At 50.9% G+C, this 21,559-nt stretch overlaps 1 protein-coding gene across 1 annotated transcript in view; it reads left to right on the top strand.

Moving 5' to 3' along the window:
* LOC144943867 (tRNA (32-2'-O)-methyltransferase regulator THADA-like) overlaps nucleotides 1–21,559 on the top strand; it is a 118,953-nt gene that overhangs the window by 81,273 nt on the left and 16,121 nt on the right. Inside the window, exons 20-28 of the mRNA XM_078871703.1 lie at nucleotides 1,854–2,005; nucleotides 2,454–2,606; nucleotides 4,144–4,248; nucleotides 4,514–4,711; nucleotides 4,991–5,141; nucleotides 5,984–6,383; nucleotides 6,671–6,916; nucleotides 7,970–8,204; nucleotides 8,349–8,552. Of these exons, the coding sequence (XP_078727829.1) occupies nucleotides 1,854–2,005; nucleotides 2,454–2,606; nucleotides 4,144–4,248; nucleotides 4,514–4,711; nucleotides 4,991–5,141; nucleotides 5,984–6,383; nucleotides 6,671–6,916; nucleotides 7,970–8,204; nucleotides 8,349–8,552 (1,844 nt within the window). The remainder of the gene's footprint in view (nucleotides 1–1,853; nucleotides 2,006–2,453; nucleotides 2,607–4,143; nucleotides 4,249–4,513; nucleotides 4,712–4,990; nucleotides 5,142–5,983; nucleotides 6,384–6,670; nucleotides 6,917–7,969; nucleotides 8,205–8,348; nucleotides 8,553–21,559) is intronic.

Here is a 21,559-nt window from a genome sequence, read left to right as displayed (position 1 = left end):
CGCGCGAAGCACCCCAGACTCTCCCGACAGCGCCCTGCCGCCTCTACCCCTCTACGCCTCCTCACCAGCGTCCGCTCAAAGTCACGTGTCAAGCAGCCTCCCACTTCTGCTCACCTCTGTTGGTTTAGCATCTTTCAGCTTTCATTTTGAGCTGAACGAGTAGAGCCGCGGTGATTGATGGATTTAAATACCATTTAATGTTATTTTTGTGGTGAAATGGACATTTTCTGACTTAGCGCTGTAAACAGGAGATGAGTGGGAAGGAGTTTGAAACCTGCCAGTTCAGATTAGTTGAAAACTCGCGTGCTGCGCTAAACACCACTTTCATTTCACCGGCCCAGACAGTGGCCATGGGATTAGATCTTGGATTGTTCTAGAATAAAACAATGGCAAGATTTCTGTCTGTCACCAAGTTAAAATTAGTTTTAATCTATGATGTTGTATGAAAACCATCTCACGAGCCCTCCCGTACCAAAGACAGATAACTGCGTGATTTAACTCTGCGTCGTTGGCTAAACTATATCACGAAAAGATGGGGGCTGAAAATAATATCTGTGGCCCCACCAGAATTTGAGTTAAATTCCACCGGAAAAGTGGCGTAATTTTCCCGTGGATTTGAGAGGTCGTTGAATGTGTGCGGGATACGCCACTGGGTGGCCTCCGTCACCGTCGTCAGATCGTGCCACTTGGAATGCGCCCAAGCCACCGCACGGCCCTAACGCCGTTCCCGCGGCTACGATGTCTCACACGACGACAACGGCGGAGGTGGCGGTGGGGATGTTTCGTTGTTATAAGGTGGACGCCCGCCCGCCCGCCCGCCTACCCCGTTGGTGTGAGCGCATCGGTTTTGAAAAGGTTACTCTGAAAACATGGTCGGGTTTCCAAACTGCACCTACCAGCAAAGCAAAAGAGTTAATCTTCTTAACTTTGGAAAAAAAAGAGAGTCTGCTATTCACGAACTTAACTTGCAAAAGACAAATAATTGCCCAACATTTTTAGAGCGTTTTGCCGTGTAAGTTGTGCCATCTGAAAGAAGTGTATGTGGATTAGACGCAGTCGGGTTTGTGTAATGTTTTCCTTGGTGTTAGTATCGATGTGAGTGCACTTCAACAACACTGCTTGCCGCTTTAGTCAATCCACTGCCGGATGTGGGCCTCTACGTGTGAGGATTAGTTTGACCATACTTCACCTTGCTGGTCAGTGCAGGTTCTGTGAAGAAAGGAATGATCCATCGAGTTGTTGGGTGAGTCCGATTCTTCCCTTCACCGTGTCGTCCTCGGTCCCACTGCAGCAAAGCCGTCGTACGCGTCGGCGTTTCTCTCGCGCTCGGGATCCCCGCGCGGTGCAGCTCTCCCGTGATTACCCACAAGCGGCATCACATTCAGTGCTGGAGACTTGGTCATGATGACAAGGCGGAGCATTGAGGGGGGGGGGGTGTGCCGAGCACTGCAGTGTTGAGAAGCGCTGGCCTAGTTCACGGAGTTGAACTCCCCCCCTCCCCCCAGTGCAGTGAAGGGTTCCAGACCTGTGGCCTGCAGGCCACACCCGGTGGCCGGTGGTCTGCAAGTCCGTGGAAAGTGTGAACATCGTGGACAATGTGTCACGCGGTGGTCCTCATTGAGGACATTCATCCATTCCTTTCTGACCGAGTTTCCGTAGGAATTTTGGGAAGCAGTAGAATGAGCATCTCTGCAGAGGTTGCTCTCAGCATGTTAGAGGAAGCTTGCCACATCCACGACATGGGGAGCATCAACTGTGATGTTTTGGGCACGTGGCTCAATTCTTATTGGTTGACCCCGCCTTGCAAGTTTCTCTGTGCTGCATCGTACGTACGTCACTGTTTGTCTCGGCAGATGCAGTTCCCTCCTTTGCAGAGATTGGACGGGCCGTGGAGCGCGTGGTGGCCGAGGGAAAGGGCATGGACAGTGAGGGGCGGGCGTGGGACGACGTTCTCATCTCGCACGAGCACAGCCACATCCTCTCCTGCTGCTGGCTCACGCTCAAGGTCCCCCCCCCGCCTCCCCCGCCCGTTCTTTGTCGTTGCTCGTGCCTCTGTCGGGGGAACCACGAGCCGTGTTGTTTATGCGCCAGTCTTGCAGTGATCGACACAACATCAAGTTCGGTTGCTGTTAAGGACTTGCAGCCGACAAAACCGTCCACGTTGATCAAACCTGGTGATATAGAAACGGGGATAATTAAGAAGCCTTTTCGGCCACGGTGATTGCATCACGTGCCGCGTGCATGCATTGCTCCCTCTCCCCGTGTGACGTCAATACGTGCGACATCGCGAGATGCCAACAGTACGCACGACGTCGTCAAACGACGCCGCACGCCGCTCAGCCACGAGAGCGGGTCGGGCGCGGATGCCCCAGGTGGCCCGGCAGGGCCGAGCCGTCGGTAACTCTGATCCGCGCGCGTGCCCACGCCCGATTTCCCCGAACAACCCCGCGTAGGAAATTGGCCACCTGATGGGCGGCCTCGGCGAGACCGTGCTGCTGCTGTCGGCGCGGGATCAGAGGGCGGCCGGAGCCGGGACGCCGTTTTTCGCTCTCGTGCAGACCATCACGGACGTGCTGAAGCTCATCCTCACCTGCTGCAGACACAAGGTGCCAGCGTCCGTGCACGTGATAACTCGGCGTCTTGCTGGGAGAATGTGTCGTCTAGGCCACACTGGGTTTGTGCATCACGGTTTTCTTGCGTTATGGGCTCACTGAGCAGTCCCGTTGTGATGATGTTTAAGTGTGTGTGTGTGTGCGTCTTGTGTGTGGAGAAGAGAGGTGAAATCTTGAATGTGTCCTGTTGTTCACACGCAGTGATCCGACTGTACAGATTCTCTAGGCTGTGCTCTGTAGCTCTGCGACGTGTTTGTGGGTTCTGCTGCCCGTCGTTCGGCACGTTGTCCAACATTTCGCTGCACGCACTGGGAGATTCGTCTTCAATTCATTTCCTAAAGAAGCTCCTGGCACGTGGAGCGAAACGTCGGACAACGCGCGGTACAACCCGAAAACATATTGAAGAGTGACTCTTAACACCCGTGGCTTCTTCACCTTCCCAGAGGATGCCATGACTGGTGGATCCAATATCACTACGGACTAAGGGCTTTGAGATTAGTTCTTCGGCCATGGTGACTGTTAGACCAATAGATACTTAATGAACTAGTAATACAATTAAACCATTCAACAATTGTGATAATATTAAATTGGTGTTGGCCAAACTCCCAAGGTTTACATCTGCTAATCTCACGTAATTGCCTATGTTCAAACACATCTACCTGTCAGCTGGACAGTTGCTTTATGAGTGTGCAAATCGAGAGATTTCTCTTCTTGCCATGTAATTGTGGCTTCTCTTTGTAATCGTTGTCACGGCTCTGTTGGTCGATGAATGTCTCTTGCCTTTATACCGCCAGGGGACAAATGATCAATAGCGGTTCTCTCAATGTGCAGTTGTGCAAGGGCACTGCCATCACTGGTGATGTGAGACATCCGCCATCTGGTGGCAAAATCTGGAAAATACATCTTGTGCATGAGCATCGGGATCTTACCCAATTTAGGACACAATTCTTAATTAAAATTGCACCGAAAGAGGTTACATACATATTCCGTCTGATTTACTCTATTGAAACACCCTCCGTATAACAAAGTTACTGGAAAAGTGCTTTCTAAGTAAGCATTACATTGGGATGTATAGATGGTAATCGGTGGCGCTCATTAGCACGCACATGAGTGGCGACGCGCCCCGTTAGACCACAGCCTCACACACCCCATTCCACTGGCACATCCGAGCCAGCACGGAGGTCATCACGGCATGGGTGGTTTTCCATTACTCTTTTGCCGTGCCAGGCAGTGTGTGTGAGCGCATCATAGTAGTTTGTGTGCGCGCGTGCAAGTGTGTGTGTGTGTGTTTCACCGCGTCATCAACACGCAACTCGACTCGTGTGCAGGGTGCTATAGACGGCTGCAGCCTGGGCTGTGTGTGTGTGCAGGGTGCTATAGACGGCTGCAGCCTGTGCTGTGTGTGTGTGCAGGGTGCTACAGACGGGTGCTGTGTGTGTGTGCAGGGTGCTATAGACGGCTGCAGCCTGGGCTGTGTGTGTGTGTGCAGGGTGCTATAGACGGGTGCTGCCTGTGCTGTGTGTGTGTGCAGGGTGCTATAGACGGCTGCAGCCTGGGCTTTGTGAAGCTGTGCGGAGCCCTCAGCAGCCACCCCAGCCCGGCCTTGCAGAACATTCCCTCCATCCTCTTGGAAGAGGTGAGACTCCATCTGTCACCAAATCTTCCGGTAGCGAGTCACAGAGTCTCATATTATTACATCTGAAATGTCTAAGTGAGATTTCCCGCTCAAATAATCATCAATACGGTTTCCGGTCCTGGGAATTCAACGTTCCAATGGCAGGGGCCAAGGCCATCCGCAGGACGACTGACGTGCAAGCATTTCTCAGCAGGGCCGGCTCTCCCTCCCTCTCTCTCTCGCGCGCATTCCGCCGCCCTCGCGCACCGCGTGGGTTTCTTCGCAGGCGCTGGCATGCGTGGGCACCAGCTCGTCGGTGACGCGCCGCGCCGGCGCGCTCCCGCCGCTGGTGCTGGGCCTGGTGAGCGGGGAGTGCCGCTCGCGCAGCCACTGCCCGCTGCTGCGCCGCGCGCTGAGCGCGCTGCTGCGGCTCGCCGCCCGGCCCCTGCCCGCCGCGGTCGACCCGACGCGCGACCTGCCGCAGGTGCGTTTGACGGCGTTGGTGCCACCGCCAATCAAATCCAGTTCACCGACGTCGTCATCATCGTCCCTCCCCCGCACCTCCGATTAGCACGGCTGGCTACGTACGGTGCGAAAGAAGTTAAACGTACGTACATAAGGCGTCGTCGTTATTATTATCGGCAGTGATCGATCCACTGCTGCACAAAAGCCATCCCAAGCTGAAGCCATCTCTCTGCCGCTGTTATACACTCAGCGATGCACTCCGCCAATCGTGACGCGGATCTCCCGTGTCGCCCTGTAGGTGCACGCGCTGCACATCCTCCAGGCGCTGTTCCGGGACTCCTCGCTGGGTGCCGCCATGATGGAGTCCGCCGGCGGCGCCGCCCTCCTCGCCATCCGCAGCCTCAGCTCCCCCAGCTGGGCCGTGCGCAATGGGGCCATTCAGCTGTTTGGTAAGGCCCGACGGACTTACGACAAGATCGCGACTCGAACCCCGTTGTCCTCTCGGTTGTCACCCGGCGGGACGAGGAGCCCTTTCGGATCTCTCGTTTTTTGAGAACGGCCCGCGGAAGTGGATGTCGCAGAGCCGCCTCTGAGATCCGTTGTTCACGGCCAGCGATTGTCGAGAGTGGGGGCGAGGTGTTTTCTCCTCGCTGTTGGGCACAGTCGCTGCCTGGCTGCCTCGCGTTCCAACTCGGTGGGACTCAGCCTGGTAGCTTCGCGTGCCGTGCTGCCAAATTCAACGTAGGTATCTTGATCTGAGAGTGGACCAAAATCAAAATAATGAAATAAAGCAGTGGACAAGAGCAGGTTTGGGTGCTTTAATTCGTGTGCCTAAACAGGAATGCTTTAATTCGTGTGATTTTGCCTGCTCTTACACATGGATGAGAAACATGGACATTGATGAAAAAGACGGAACTAAAAGCGATTCCGCTGCTGCGTGGACAGAGGCAGCGGAGCGGGTTTAAGAAACCCGCCCCATTGTTTCGTCTGCCGCAACGGGAGTAGGGAGTTGATCCGGCAAGCTCTGGTTTGCAAGTGCAGCGCTCTCACCGTTGCACCATGACCACGCCCGCGTCCGTTTTGAGACGCTAGACGATTGTTGGGTAAAGTAAATAAACGTGAGCGCGTCATTGCCACTTACGCAATCGCCGCCAACGCGGAGCAGCACGCCTGTCGTGCCAGCCCATCCCCGGGCGGGCACCTGTACATCCGCCCACCGTCTTGCGACGGTGGCGGCAGCATCCCTAAATCACCTATCAGTTGATTCTTTCTCGCCCGCGCGTGCGCCCAGGGACCCTGGTCGGGCGCATGCTCGGCCAGATGCGGACGCACGACGAGCACTCTCCCCAGAACGCCGTGACGGCCGGCGAGTTCCTCCGGCACTACCCCGAGCTGCCCGCCTTCCTCCTGAGCGAGCTGCGCGCGGCGGCCGCGCCGCTCCTCGGGGGTCGCGACCTCGAGCTCCTCGTCGCCGTCGCCGCGGCCTCGGGCGCTCGCCCCCCGGCGGAGGCGCTCGCCCTCGAAGGCCGAGCGCCGGCCGGGAGCGGCGCCACGGAGGGCGCCGGTGGGGTCGGGGGTCGCGGGCCGTGGGAAGGGAGTCGTCCGAGTGGGCGCCTCCATCTCTCCCCGTCTCTTCATCCCGTCCTCACCCTCCTCTCCAAACTGCAGCCAGGTGGCGAGGACTCGCACAGGTAACTGCGATCGCGTTGGGTGCGTGCGCATCGGCCTGCTGATGTTCCGATGCGGTTGATGTCAAAGCCAGGAGGTGCAATGGCATCGTGGAATAAAATAATAAAATGCACGATTGCCAGAATCATAGGCAGAGGAGATGAGAGACCAGATGATTCAACTTTTTTTAAATCTAGCATCTCATGTTTGTAAATTATTAACTATCAATGATCTACTTGTTATGAAATTGGTATTTTTTTTACGCAGAGCTGTATTTGTTTATAAATCCCCCGTGTTATTTTTGCTGCAGCTTGTTGTCCGAGTTCGTGGCCCCGGTCGTGGCGCTGGCGAGCGACCCCATCCACGACGTACGGGTCCTGGCTGCCAAGACGCTGGTCGTCATGGTGACAAGGTCGCGACGCGCGCCGATGCTGCTCGCCCTCGCCACGGCCCTGCCGGAGCGGTGGTGCCCCCTGGCCGTGCCGCAGAACGCGCTGCACGGGCGCTTGCTGCAGATGCTCGCCCTGCTCAAGTGTCTGCTCAAAGAACGGGGAGGGTGAGCGTGGAAACGAACAAGAGCTCCCGAGCTCATCGGACTCCTCCAGTCTAAATAAAGATTCTGATTAACAAGGAAGGATCTTGCACGGTACTTGTAATCAACGCAAGCAAGCACTGATGGTAACTGCCAGGGCGAAAAACGATGAAGGAGGAGGAGGAAGATGCGTAGCAGACCAACGCTGTCATCTACAGGAGGAAAAATATAAATCCATCAAATCTATGAAACCACTGAATGTAAATACTGTAACATTAATATATGCAAAAAGGACATCAAAAAATTAATGTTAAATAGGGATGAACCATGAAACTATCATTTTTAGCTGAAGGTAAAATGTAAGATAAATAATGCCGAAGGAATTGACTGTAAGCTTGCGTAAGTGAATATGGTTATGATTCATATTTGGTTTCTGTCGGGCGAGCCTGCTAATTGCGGCTCTTTAGCCTCCGCCCCCCGACACAGCCAAACAAATCTCGTTGTCACGTGGTGGACAAACGCTCCAATTAATTCAGTTTTTCGGCAAACTAAGGGCATGTTTAAAATCATCAACATTTTGCTTGTAATTCAATGAGCTGGCTTGCCAAATAACGGAATCGGATTAGTGCGTGTGTGCCCACGTGGTAACCGGAGTTAACCGCACTGTGTTCTGGCCTAGCAGTAGCACGATTGCCGCTCATTGAACATGTTCACGGTTCGAATCTGGCAGGCCGCCCTGGTTATTACTGCGGGTGTTTTAATTGGACATATTTGATATTGCCCACGCTGTCCGTCTTGTCAGATGACGACCACTCCATCTCGGTTAGCCAGTGTGTTGAGGTACTTCCATTGATGGCTGAGCAAATTGACATCAATCACAATCATCGCTTGAAAACTTGAAACACGGTGATACTTTCCTAAATAAGCAAGCATAATCGTAAGAACAGACGCGGTGCGAGTCACTTCTCGCATTCAAAGCTCTCCGCGATGCCCCGGTGTAAATCACTATTATCATCATCACCATCATCATTCGAATGTCGTTGCGTTCCAAGGCTCGACCTCTGTGCCCTTTGTCAGCGCCCTGGAGCCGCCGGTGCTGCACTCGCTGGTGGCCGCGCTGGCGTCGCGTCGCTGGCTGCTGGGCGAGGCACGCGTGTGCCCGCTGAGTCGAGCGCTCGCCGTCAGGCTGCTGGCGACGCTGGCGCGGGCCCACGGCTCCCACCCGGGCGTTGCGCGGCTGGCCGCATCGCTCCACGCCATCGCGCAGGACGAGCTCCTCCTCCTCCACCAGCCGGCGGCGGCAGCTCGCGAGGTGCGTCTTGTGGCGACGTACGACCGGGTAGCACCAAGGGCTTCACTTCGCGTTCGGTATTTGCTGGAACGCCGCTCTGCCGGCTTGGAGTAACCGCGCACTGCGCGTCCTCGATCTCCGAGTCGGTGTCGGTGTCGTACGCAGATCGGCGTCGCCGCGCTGCGGGGCGAGCTGGCGGCCTTCGTCCTGACGCTGGCGCTGGGCGCCCCGGCCGGGCCGTGCGACGCGCCCGCCGTGCTGCGCCTGCTCCGCTGCCGCGACGTCGACGTGCGCCGGCGGAGCCGCGAGTGGCTCGCCGAGCGCGGACGGGGAAGCCACGGCGCCGACGCCGCCGCGCGCATCATGCTGGTGAGCGTCCGCCCGCGCGCCGATCGTTGCGTCTCTGTGGAGCATCCTGCGGCGCAGGCCAGCGTCGCGTCTTCTCATCCTCCTCCTTCTCGAGCTGCCTTTCGACTTGTCTCAGAGACGATGGGCACAATTGGATCTCTCACCGCCTCGTGGCTTGTCTCTGACCGTAGCGTTACGTAGAGACGCAGACGTCATCACCGGCTGACACGCGTGGACTGTGCGTGTATATTCACTTTGTGAACAAATGTTTGACTTTTTAACTCCAAGGATTGTAAAAAACACGGATTCATTGATGAAAATCGATCCTCAGACTCACGATACATACAAAAATAATGCATGTCAGAACACATTTTTTAGGTTTTATTCAAATGACTTGCGCATGCTATGCTCGCAGTACATTTAGCTTAATGGAGCGGGAATAACTGTGCACACAAGACAGAGCGAGCAAGAAAGAGTACAGCCAAGACAACAGCAACAAGACAGTAAACTTATTATTGATTGGCAACCTGGAATTGTGACGATGTATTGAATCACGGGAGAGAAGGTAAAATAATTGCATGTCAGCAGTGAATGTGGACATGGAGTTAGAAGTTGTCATTCAAGGAGTAAGAAGCATAGAAAGAGACCCCTTTGAACACCCGAGCGTCATCTTTCATCTCCGCTGTCCACTCGTCTCTTCCAGCCCATCATGGAGATACAATTCGCTGGCCTCGTATTTGAAAGACAGTGGACGGAATCCATCCGTTCAGTGTAGTCGTGTTTGGAAAGCACTTGTCAAATTGTATAATTCCACCTTCCCGTCCGCTATTCCTATTCTGCCTTCAACACGGCTAGTGCTGGAAACCTTAATCACTATTCCATACGGTAAACACCCTCCTGGATTTACCACTACCGCATCACAGGAATTTGCCCTCCCAAAGTCTTTAAACGTGGTTGGGAAAATCAGAATCGACATTCCAGTCTCTTGGCCTGTTCCACCTGCTGCCTGTCCTACCCACGTCTGCTCCCATCATTTCCTCGACTTGCATTGCTTTTGTAATCCCCACCTTGAAAGCAGGGAGTCTCGTACCCCGAATCCATCATCAACAGCCGGGTGGCTCAGCGGCAGAGCGAGCGGCTCACAATCACAAGCATGCGAGCCGGTTCGGCGTTGGCTCTTGCCCATCATCCCGACAGGGTTGATAAAAATCATGAGTATCACATTGTGGGGAAGTAACACAACTGGTTATTCTATGGAGAGACTCTGGCTTTTTATTTGATTACAGACGTTATCACATTCGAGATCCATCACAGCTTTTGAGATAGCTTACGTCTCTATTAATTCATTCCTGATTATATGAAAACTGCTGCCATCATTTCCGTGAATAAAATGGCAAGCGCTTGCTCGATGCTGCTCGCACACTCCCACTCTTTCTATAACCTCTTCTCATTTTATTAAATCCTAGACAGAGTCCCCGGTTCACATTTATCAAATAAGTAAGTCATAACATCTGATGTTGGGCACTCTTATGGGTCCAGCCCATCACGAATGCGCATGCTTGGTCTGCGTGGCTCCAGTCCGCTCTGGTTTGTGCTCTGGCCAGCCCACTGAGGCACTGTGAAGTCACCGCTGCTTTCGTGACTGCAGACCAATAACAAGAACAAGATCTCGCATTGGTTTGCCTTAATATTTCCTTCAACGCATCATCATATGGGCTGCTCCCCTCCCCCATTGCCCTTCTCTCCAGCAAGCAATTAATAAAAATAATTATTTTTTATGAATTTTGATTTCACTTTTTTTACCTACGTGACTTTACCGAAAAAAACTAAGAGTATGAATCCTTGCAGTCACGAAAGCTTCAAATCAAGCAAAGCTCAGCCCTCGATCCGTGCAGCAGCCAGGCCCTGCCTGCTAATACATAATCGGTCACTGCTGCTGTCTCGCGCTGCGGCCCAGGCCCATCCACACTGCTTACTCCCTCCCCCTGTTCAATTCCAAGCCCAAGATGTCTTGCCCTTTATCCATAATCATTTCCCAATGTAGAACCGCTCCCGCTCTATGTAGTAACTTGTATTGACTGTACTGTACAGAATCCCTCTGCTTTACATTGCTCCGTTACAACCCTGCTCTGCGTTCTCCTTCACGATGATCCCCTCCTCCTCCTCCTCCTCCCCCTCCTCCTCCTCCTCCGCAGCAGCTTCCCTCTCCAACAATGCAGCATCTTGAGGTGCAATGCTGGTCACGTGCTCTGACAAACCCACATTGTATTTTTGCATCATCTGCCCTTCTAAAAATCACTGTCGTGCGAATATTTAATAATATATAATCACGGCCCATGAAATGCATTGGGAGAATTGCTACAGTACCCTTTCCGAGGCTGATCCTGTCAAAATAATAAGTAGCACTTTTGTCTTTAGGGGATTCTGAAATTGAGCAAAGATGTTGTGCTCCTTACCAGATTCTGGCAGCAGAGTGGGGATATATTTGCTGAATAAAACCCAATTTTTTTAAACACGCACATTTGCCAAAGTGTCGGTGTTCCCGAGCCAGCTTAGTAACTATGAGTGGACCAACGCCGGTGATTGGCGCGTGTACGCGGTGTAAATAAGCTGTCGAGTACAACACAACCAACACAGGGCCAGGAGGTGAGAGAACGTGGTTTAAGGTTGGCGAACATCGTCGTTCACTCAGCGCTCTCGGCTTGTTCACGTCCACTTCACACAAAGTGGCTGCGCAACAGCTTTGGGGTTGCCTGCTCTTTTGCTTCTTTTAATAAAGTTTAGCAGTGCCAGTTGAGCAACCGACGTCGTACGGGGCCTGTGACTGGGAGGAAAGGGCTACGTTTTGGCAAGGGAGTACAATGATCAGCGGTTGTGGTATAAAGTTATATATTTTTCACCAATGTTTTCCCTTTTCCACTGTTGAAACAGCTAACACAGAATAGTCTGTGTGCATAATCTACATAATCTAGCTTTAAATCCTTTAAACTGTCGGAGGACTGGGTATAAAAAAAGCAATGTCCGAAAAAGCAATCTTTCTTGAGACATGTGGGCAGGCATTGCTGTGGGATTTCAGGTCTTGCTGAAATAATGCAATTAACAAAAAATATGTGATCCCAATTATTTAATTGGGATCACATATTTTCACTTTGCGTGCCTTTTCCATAGCAGACAGAAGTTGATGGTGGGGGGGGGGGGTTACGGTAAGTTAGGAAATCACTCGCAAAAGATTACAACAGACCGAGATGAGATGTGATAGGCCAATAAAAAAAATATGTTGTTAATTTTCCACAAATAGTTCAGGGCCAAAAAAAGTCAGGGGATTGATGAGTGGAGAAAGGGCTTGTGGCTGGCAGTCCGGCGCACGCTTCATACTCGAAAAACGACGCAAGGAGGAGGTGGCCTACATAACAAAAAACAGCCACACGGAGTTTTGGCTTCTGCTGTTGTATTAAAGGGTTTTAAGCATTATATTTAGAGGCTTTGTATGAACAGCCCCATTCCCCTCCCCTTGCGACAATGTATATTTTTTGTTCCCAAAGAGTGGCTGCAACAAAACATCTCCAACCCAGATGTAAGAGAGAAAGAGAGAGAGAGAGAAAAGAACCGAAAAAAGAGAGAGAAGCTGGAATTCATTTGGGTGTTCATTATTCCTGCGTGGAATGCATTCCTCGCAACATCTGAGCTGGCATATTAAATACGTCGCTGAAATTCTAGCGATCTTAATCTAATACAAGGAGCTTTTTAAAGATTAATTGGCTGCAGTTTTGAGTAATAAGCTCTGCCTGTGGGCAAGTTTGGCCATTTCAATGGTGCAGTCACCCCACCCACTCCTTGCCGGCTACCCATCCCATCACACTGCCCCTTCCCGGACCCCTCTTCCACCTCCTTGCATCGACTAAGGAAAACCATCTGAAGCTAATGCACGACTGCCATGCTTTTCCATGCCGTGTGCCAACGCATTTTCAAACTGCTAGGTAGAAACAATTGACTAACAAAAAAAATAACGTCTCAACAATTTTTTTTTTCTCTCCCGAATTTCCTGTTACTCCGACTGCCAAGACCCAATGTACGTGTGCCGAGCCCCGAATCTGAGTTTCATTATTTAACAAGCGAGACTCTGTTACCGTCTCGAGCAGGGCCTCTGCTTCCGCGTCGGACCCAGCGTGCCTGCCCAGACCCCCAGCAGCCGCTTGTGGCTCTCGGCGGCAACGTGCCTCTACAATTAGTGCCCACTGCAGAGCTTGTTAACTGTGGATTTTGATCAGAATCAGAATCTCTATTGCATACCGGAGGACTCCGATGAGCTATAAAAATCTATTTTTTCACAGATGTCCAGTCGGACAGTTAGAGCGCCTTTATGCCGGGATGTTTCAAAGGGCACCCCGAGTGGCAAGCTGTCCCCGTGTGGCGCAAGGTGACTCAGCACCTGGCCTGCAAATGGGCATCCGTCTGCTAGTAGGGTGCGATCATTGCTATGTGTAATCCCAAATGAGTAATTGGAGGGTAATTTTTTTTCTAATTTGACGAATTTGGACCGTGACGCCTTTACGCAATGGGCTGCTTGTTTCGAACGGCATCCGGGAGCCTTGGTCAGCCATCCGAGCCCTATCCAGGCTCAACCCTCCGTCGTCGCTTCCGAGATCGGGCGAGATTGCGCTCGATTACGGCTGACGTGCGCAGTCCCGGTGTCACGGTTAACGTGATTACACCTCCGATGAGCACGGTTGGCTACGTGCGGTGCGAAAGACGTTCAACACAAGTACATACTTGACGTGTGGGGACGCATGTAGTGCGTACGCATGTAGTGCGTACGCATGTGTGTGAGCAAGTCGACGTTTTGCATTTTAATGGCACAAACGCAGCAATGAATCGGATAAAAATCAGTGCTGAATGCCTGGTAACTATGTAGGGTGCCGTGGCTTATCGCACACAGGCCCGGTGAATCTCTGTGGGGGTGGCCTTGTGTGTTTACTGCTGCACCCGAAGCATTTTAATTTTAGCGCCACCTTGGTAACTGACAATGACACAGGGCCTCTTGGCGTTCATTACTTTGTTGTCCGCACGGAAGAATTTTAAAACCCCCACGATACGTTAGAAATACGCTCATACAGACACTAAGTACGATTCGGGAATAGCTCGTGAGCCGCTGCCGTCACCTGGGTGTCGTTGGCTCGTTTTATCGCCAGGCATTCCCAAGCAATGCCCGTCGTGCATTTCACCCGAATCCCTGATGTGTTTTTTTTTTCCCCGTTCTTTTTGTGACCCGCTCCCTCACCCTTCATCCCGGCCGAGTTGGTCAGCCTGTGCAAATATTTATCCAAAATCCGTGCCTAATTTGTACAAGCTTTGAGTCGACACAAGTGTGTTTTTTACGTGGGTAAACGTTGGTGTTTCACTTCCCTATTTCGCCTAATAAGTTGTGATAATAGAGCTCCTGTGTTCGTCAGTCGTGTCTGCTGCCGTTCACAAAACATCCCGTAGCGCTGGCCTCTCTGATTATTTAAGTAATTGACGACTCCACCGGTTATCGGTTCCATTGCTCGACTAATCCAATATCACGAAAATAGTTACGGGAAATAAAAAAAATTCTCACCAATGTTTCTACTTGTGCCGCTGGACGGGAGGTTATGGGCGGGGCTTGGTGACGTCGTCGGCGTCATCAGCCGACCTTCGCTGGGCGTGGCTCATTGGGGGTTTCCTGCCTTCGGGAGATAGGATGTCTGGGCGGCCGCCATCTTTGAAGGGGGCCGAGTGATCGACCATTACCAAAAAGTCAACTCCGACTTTTTGGTCGATCGATTTAATCGACTTCTGCGCCTGTGAGACGCGATGGCTCCTAATGGTATCGTGCTGTACCGATGGTACATATTGCCGTCCGGAGTATTATCATCCATATAAGTGTTGGATGTATCTCTTCGGTTACGTCTGGTTTGTACTTGGATTGGAGACTTCCTGGGAATGCCAGGTGCTCTAGGCATTAGCTTTGGCGAATCTAGGAGATTACGGTAGAGCAAACGCATTTCTTGAGATAACCTCCATTCTGTGATATGACCTCCTTACTTGCATGGGTTTGCTCCAGAAGTAGGTGGGGCCTCTGAGTAGTGCACCCTTAATACGCATGCAATTTGCATGTGCATATAAGAGCTGTGTAATCATAAATAGGCAGACCGTGTGGGTAGTTGTTAAACACTGCTCCACGGCATTGGTTGACACAATCTTTCAATCCTGCCTTGCGGAATCATTTCGTTTTCTCCAAACATTTTTATGCAGAAAACAAGCGGAAAGTTCACCCGGTTATCCGCGATGTTTTCCCCCTCCTCCACCTCCCCCCCCCTGCGAACATGTGGAGTTAACGCCGCGTATAACAGGATCCACGATATCGCTGCCGCCACATTGCCGTGGTTAAGAGGAGTTCCCCTGCACACACACAATGGCATAGACTCTCTTCCTTGTGGTGCGTTTTGAATGGTTTTGCCATCGTAGCTATTTTAACTGATGCCCCTTTCCCTACCCCACCCCCACCCTCCCCCCACCATCGGTAAGCCCCCTGGGCGGAGTGTGGATTTTGACGTAATGTGATGAGATTAGCACAGACTTGCCGCAGGATGAATGTGATGGAACAAACCCGAGCCCCGCGTGCGTCAGGACTTTCAAACATTCCGCACCCTCGGCCGTTCTATTTTTATTTTTTTTCTTCTTTCTTTCTCAAACGTACAAATCTCACTCTGAGCTGGGTTGTACCTCGAAGCACAAAGCCTTTAGTGGTGGTGATTTGTGTCATTTGATTGATCATTCCAACACCCGCGGTCGTTTAAAAGCACTATTAAACACCTGGGCTGCCAAAACACCCTGTTTGTCTTGCGTGTACAGAGCACGGTACGTGAGTGCAGGTGTGGTGTGCTGCGCGTTTGAGGTTTTCACTCAGGCGCACGTCATTGCCCCCTTAGCGCTTGCGGTCCTCTACGTTGCAAGTGCTTCACGGCGGCAACATTTCGCATGCCGTTGAGGCCTCGTGTCGGCGTTAACAAGACAAGTATCAAACATGTTGTCAGATTCAAGTATTGTAGTCGTCTACGAATTATGACATAACGGTACAATGCACTTATTCACGAACTCCACTGTCCTCTCATAAATCATATAAATCAGTGTCATTTTACGTGCGAGGTAACGTTGTGTGACGTAATCTGTGAATCCCTGTAATTCGCGGATTATTGGTGGTGATCCACGGACACACCGCTGCTGCGGAGTGAGAAGGGTTCGTGGACCGCACACTGCGGCCCGTAGCAGTGGGCTGAGCTGCAGGGACACACAGGGGTAAGATTTTTTTTTAAAATCTCACAATATTTTAAAAAAATACAACTCTCTGCGCTCTCGGGATTTCTTTCGTTGAAATATTTTTTAGTTGTTTTTACTTACCTGGATATCATGTTACGAAAATGCAAAAATCCTCGGACATCGACCCGCGCGGTTTATTCGCACCGTTGAGGGCTGAGAAAAGCTCGTATTCACATGCCCGCGCTTCCCCCGCAATCGCAGTCTTTCTTGGGGATGGATGGAGCTGCGCGGATGATGTTTTCCCGCATTGCGGGCTACGGCTTTAACCTCCACGCTGCCATCGTTTACGTACTTCCTCGAATACTTCGGTAGCAGTGGCATCACTGGAGCGCTCCCGGCCACAGCATTAGACAACGCGTTCTCACCTGCAAGGCTTTCCAACCCCACGTGGATGACTCTAAGGCTGCTGCCCAACCGTATGCGGGGCTCATAGCTGGCGCTGGGGCCCAGTTGCTGTGCCGCAGTGTTGTGCGCTCACCTCCCCCGCCCTGACTCCCCCCCTCCATACCTCACGTGGCTTTGTAACGTTGCTTGAGATGCAATGCCATCGTGTAAATAATAATAATGTCTCCGCAGATATTGTTGTTGTAATTGGGACAGGCGACGTAGATGGGAATGTACAAGATGAGAGCCGTTGGTGTTAAGCTGTGTTCTTAGTGACATTGTTAAAGCCCGTTGAGGTACGGGTCTCTCTTGGCCTAAAAGCCTCAAGGAATGCAGGGAAAAAGCGAGTTTGTGGACGTAGGGAGAGAAACAGAAAATGAAATAACGAGCTGGCAAAAGATGAAATGTGCAAGACAACACAATATGCAACAACTCAAGCTGCTGTTGTTGAATAGCTTCGCTATTTATACGTAATAAAATCACCAGTGCATTTTGTGTAATGAAATAAAGAGGGTAATGTAAATGGTATTTTCGTGTTATTTAATCATAGCGTGCGTAATTGTGGCAAACAATGGAAACATGCTGGGTGTTGAAACGACATGGATGTGTACAAAGGCGTGCGCGATGATGTGACAACTTCACGAAATCTGTTTTCGGGCTAGGATTTTAAACTGAAAATTGGGGATAAGGTTTCACTTCAATACGCATCAAAGCCACCAGCATTGTGATTTATTGTAACGCTAACCGGGCCATTTTGTGAGAGAGAGAGAGAAAATAGAAATAATAAAAAAAGATTTTTTCGGGAAAAAACGAGGAATCTCAAACGGCATTAAAGTAATTGCTATACGCTTAGTGGCATTTAATTTGAGGCTGGCGGTTGTTATAATAGTTATTAAAATGACCGGGGTCAAGGGTTCACTGTATAAAATCCTTCTCAGGCCCCACTGGTCAGTAACTGGGACCAGATGGCTGCACCTATTTGCATGTCAGGTAGAATTTGCCTGCGGGGCGTCTCACTTCGGCTTCGGGGTCAGCCGAGGCAGTTCCTGCCCACGGCGGCCCCCACTCCACTGAGCTGGCTCCACCACCACCACCACCCCAAACTCCTCCAACGCCCGCTCTTCCTATTGCTTATAAACTTTTTAAATCGCTAAAATGTCTTGATCTTTACGCTGTGTCGACTTAACAACAACAAAAAAGCATGCCACGCGCGCTCTTAAACGCAACGGTTGGTTCACCAACGAGCTTGGCTATTTTGTGCACTTTGCTGATTGTTAACTTGTGTGTAATCCTGGATATCTAGTCGCGTACTGTACATAGGTAGATGGACTGAATATGGCAGAAGCCAAATAGAAGCACTCGCCTTTAGAGCAGCAAGGCCCTGTGCGCTTATATCCAGAGTAGTTTCTTGAAACAGAAGTTGCATTCCCACCCCCATGTAAGGATTGTTGCTTTTACCAATCGTGTTCTTTTACATCGTGCTTATATACAGACTAGCTTGTTTGCCCGTCCTAGGACGGAAGCTGTAATATTTACGCATTTTTTTAGCAGAGTATAATTGTATCTTGTGTAAATTTAATGGCAGTGAATCTTGCACGAAAGTATGTCATCAAAGACTTCACTGCATTTCACTGTAGCACTGTATTAATGGCAGTGAATCTGGCACAAAACGAAGTCATAAAACACCTCCCTTCATGTCCCTGTAGCTCTGTATATAACTGACCTTCAATTTGTTCAAATTCACTTCTCTGATACGTTATTCTCTTCTGCTTTTGGTCGCTGGGGTTGAAATAAATTGGAATTCGATACAATATCTGGAAAATCACCAAGAAATGTCTATTTTACCATAATGTAGAAGCATAAATTAGACGTACCTTTTGTCTCAAGTGCTGAAGAAATAAAGACACCAAATCCACTTTGTTGCTGCGTAGAATGATTTATTAGATTAACTTTCAATTAACAAACGTCAAACTTAAAGCGAATTTGCTAAAAAAAATGATTTCCGCTCGACCTTCTGCGTGAGTGTAAAATCCACCCGCTCATGAATATTAATGACGTGGGGGTGCGGCATGTGGAGTGACGTCACGCGCGTTACACACAAACAGACGACATTCTTGGCTCATTATAGTAGTAATTCTGCCGTATATAAATTAATTTTGACTTGGCCTCATCTGTAGTTTAAAAAGGGCTTCTGCCTTCAACACAAGCATAATTTACAAATCCTCAGGTCTTGCTATAAGGTATGCACAAGGAGTCTGTCATAGTCCATTGCACTGACAAAGACGTGTGGAGAGCACAATGTCAGTCAATTGCTACGCCGCAGCAGCAGCGGCAGTTTCACCGTAGCGCCCCGTCTAGGTGCCCAGCGACGCTGCGGTAGTAGGAAGCAGGAGGTCTGAATCAGATTTCCAGCCGGAGAGGGCCTAGGTGAGGCTGCTGAGTTTCACAGCAGAGTGTGGACCTTGTGCACAGGGACGGACACCTGCTGCACGTGTGAACGCGATGGCAGGAAGTGGGATAAGCAGTTCACGGGCGGCGGAGGCGACGGCGGCATTGAAACAGATTTTGCTGAAGGCTTGACGGCTGCAGGGCCCGACGTGAGGTCGGGGGTCGCTGTGACGCGTACCCTCAGGCCTCTACTGTCATGGTGTCGTCGTGCTCGCGTCACCTTGCTGGAAGCGCATTGACCAACGTTGACCATTATGTGGAGAAATTACAATCTCGTGACCTGATGATGCCTTGTCACGTACGAGTCGACTGTGTCCAAAGAGACTCGTACTTGCTCTTGATCCATCCCACTTTTGCAGCCCTTAAACAATCCACTGCTGGATCAAGGCCTTGTCGGTCACGTGGGCTGTCTGACCATACTTCACCACGCTTGTCAGTGCGGGTTCAGTGAAGAGGGGAACTCTGGGATAGGCTCATTGTTGTACTGTAGTATGTGCCCCCAATTATGCTCCCCACATGAACGGTGTGATGTATGGTTAAACAGCCTCTATGACCCACATGTAGCAGACCCTCATCTGATCGTAGAGTGACAGAATGGCTGTGCATGCATATGAACATTTAACATTAACTTGGGCATGAGTTTAAAAACTGGGGAGTAATATTAAGTGTCGCGTGGCCCTCAAGCATACGCTGTTGACCACTTCACAGCCTTGACTGAGGGAAACCCCTCTGTAATGCCCCAACTGGTACACACATTTGTGTAACTGGGGAAATGTCTCCGATTCACGCCCTCTGGATATGGGGCTGCCCCAGTTGGGAGTGAGAGGTTTTGGGGAGAAAGTTCACTTGTACCTCATCATTGAACATTGTTGAAATATTTTTTACTCACCAACTAATTGGCAGTACTCTATTTCCGTGAACATTTTGCCAATGAAAGTTAAAAGCCGTGCTCGTGTCCACTCGCTATTTTAGGGCCCGTTTGTCACAGCCTCGCGCAGGATTGGCTCTGGCTCAAGGGAGCTGGCTCAGAGCCGTGCTTGACTTGAGCCGGCTCTAAGCACAGACCGGGCCACGTTCAGGATTCCCATGAGCCACGGCCGAGCCAGGCCACGGCTGATCCACTCGTGCGTCTTTGGAAGAAGCGGAGCGACCCAAGCCGGAGCCGAGCCCTGAGTGTGAGGCCGAGCCAGAGCAGAGACGCTGCTTAGGGTACAGTCCTAAGTAATGACATTTTTGTAGATAATATTTGGCACTTTTGTAAAGAAGTGAGCATCAAAACTATTTTGAGTAATCAGTATTATCAATGAGCCACTATTATTATGATTTTTTTTACCATTTTTTCCTAGATGTATCCAAGCATTTTTTGAAAGAAATTATTTGGTGAGTTTATCAGCACTTTCGTTTTGGCGCAAGCTGTTTTTACCTCATGCTCGAGGTGTTATCGGGGAATAATACAGTAATGCATTACGTGGGAGCTACACCAGAGCTGCTGGGGTGGGTGTGCCTTGGTGTTGCGGCTCGGTCAATTTAGTGAATTATTCAGCTTGTTGTGTGGCCATCTTTGGGGAGGTTATCAAGCACGACCGTGAACACAGCAATAATTCGCGTGATTGTGGAGAATATATATCCGTGTCTCCACGTCAGTATACTTTACGCAACGTATTCCCTCCAACAGCCTTCTGGGAGTGCGTCATTCCCGCACGGCTGATTGAATTCAAGCAGTTTCGACATAGTGTCTCATCAGCAGGACCCATATCTTAAAGAGAGGGATCCGTGCCTATATATAACATCTGGAAGTTCACCAACACTGATTCAAGCAAGCCTGACACTGCTGATGAGGTACTCTATGTCGAAACCAGCACAGAGTTTGCCTGTATTGAGTCAGCGTGCACCTAGGAGGTAATCTCAAAGTGGCTGGCCTCTTCATGTTTAAGTTAATTTAGGCATAAGACCTTAAGAGTCGTCACTATCAGTCGCCATCGTCAGCATTTCAAATAGTAAAAAGAGAGCCACATGTCTAAAAGGTGTATTAGTTGCAGGATGAATTCCACCAAGCTTCTAAAGCTAATATTTAAAGTGGTATTGTGACCTCTACTGGCACGATCGGCAATTGCAATAGTGGTTTTATTTATTTGTAGTTGTTGACACGCGAGTTGGCGACCGCCGTCACGCGTCGTGACTTTGCGTGGCGTAATGATGTTGCACACAGCTGCCAGGCGTGCACCGTGCCAACCAGCAGTGCCCGTGCTTGTTTGTTGACGGTCAAGTTGACCGGTTACACGCCGTCGTGGTTTGCAATTGACAGCACATTTCCACACGCGCACACGTACGCAGTCTCGCTCGCGCCCACGCGCAGTCATAACGTTCACGCGCTGCGTGTGCGCGTGTGAACGTCCGTGGGGATACGGCCACACCATTCACCACCCAATAATCTTGGAGCTCACTTGGGGGGTCTGCCAGGAGGGACCCCGGGGAGGGGTTGGCGCTGGAGGGTGGATGCTGCTGCGCTGCGCGTGGCGTGCGCTCCACACCTGAGGCCCCATCGGCTCACGAGGCCACCTGAAGTGGAGGGTCGCCTTGAACGCACATCTGGACACACCTGGACACACCTGCACGCACGGACACACACAGGCATTATTTGAAACCTAGACTGCTGAGGAAAGCACCGTTCGGCGAGCGCCTGCTGTGAATGGCATTGCGCGTGTCGTGGTGCCTGGGCAGGGCGACATCTTTGCAGCAGCTGGCCAACATTCGCTCGCAAAGTGCTAATGCCGACACAATGCGATTCCATACCCTGCAGGCTAATTACAATAATGGGCTCATTCATTATATTCTCATACAGCAATATAAACCCACTC

Source organism: Lampetra fluviatilis, chromosome 33 (assembly GCF_964198595.1).
Source record: "Lampetra fluviatilis chromosome 33, kcLamFluv1.1, whole genome shotgun sequence".
Lineage (NCBI taxonomy): Eukaryota > Metazoa > Chordata > Hyperoartia > Petromyzontiformes > Petromyzontidae > Lampetra > Lampetra fluviatilis.
This window is presented reverse-complemented; position numbering and strand designations above follow the sequence as displayed.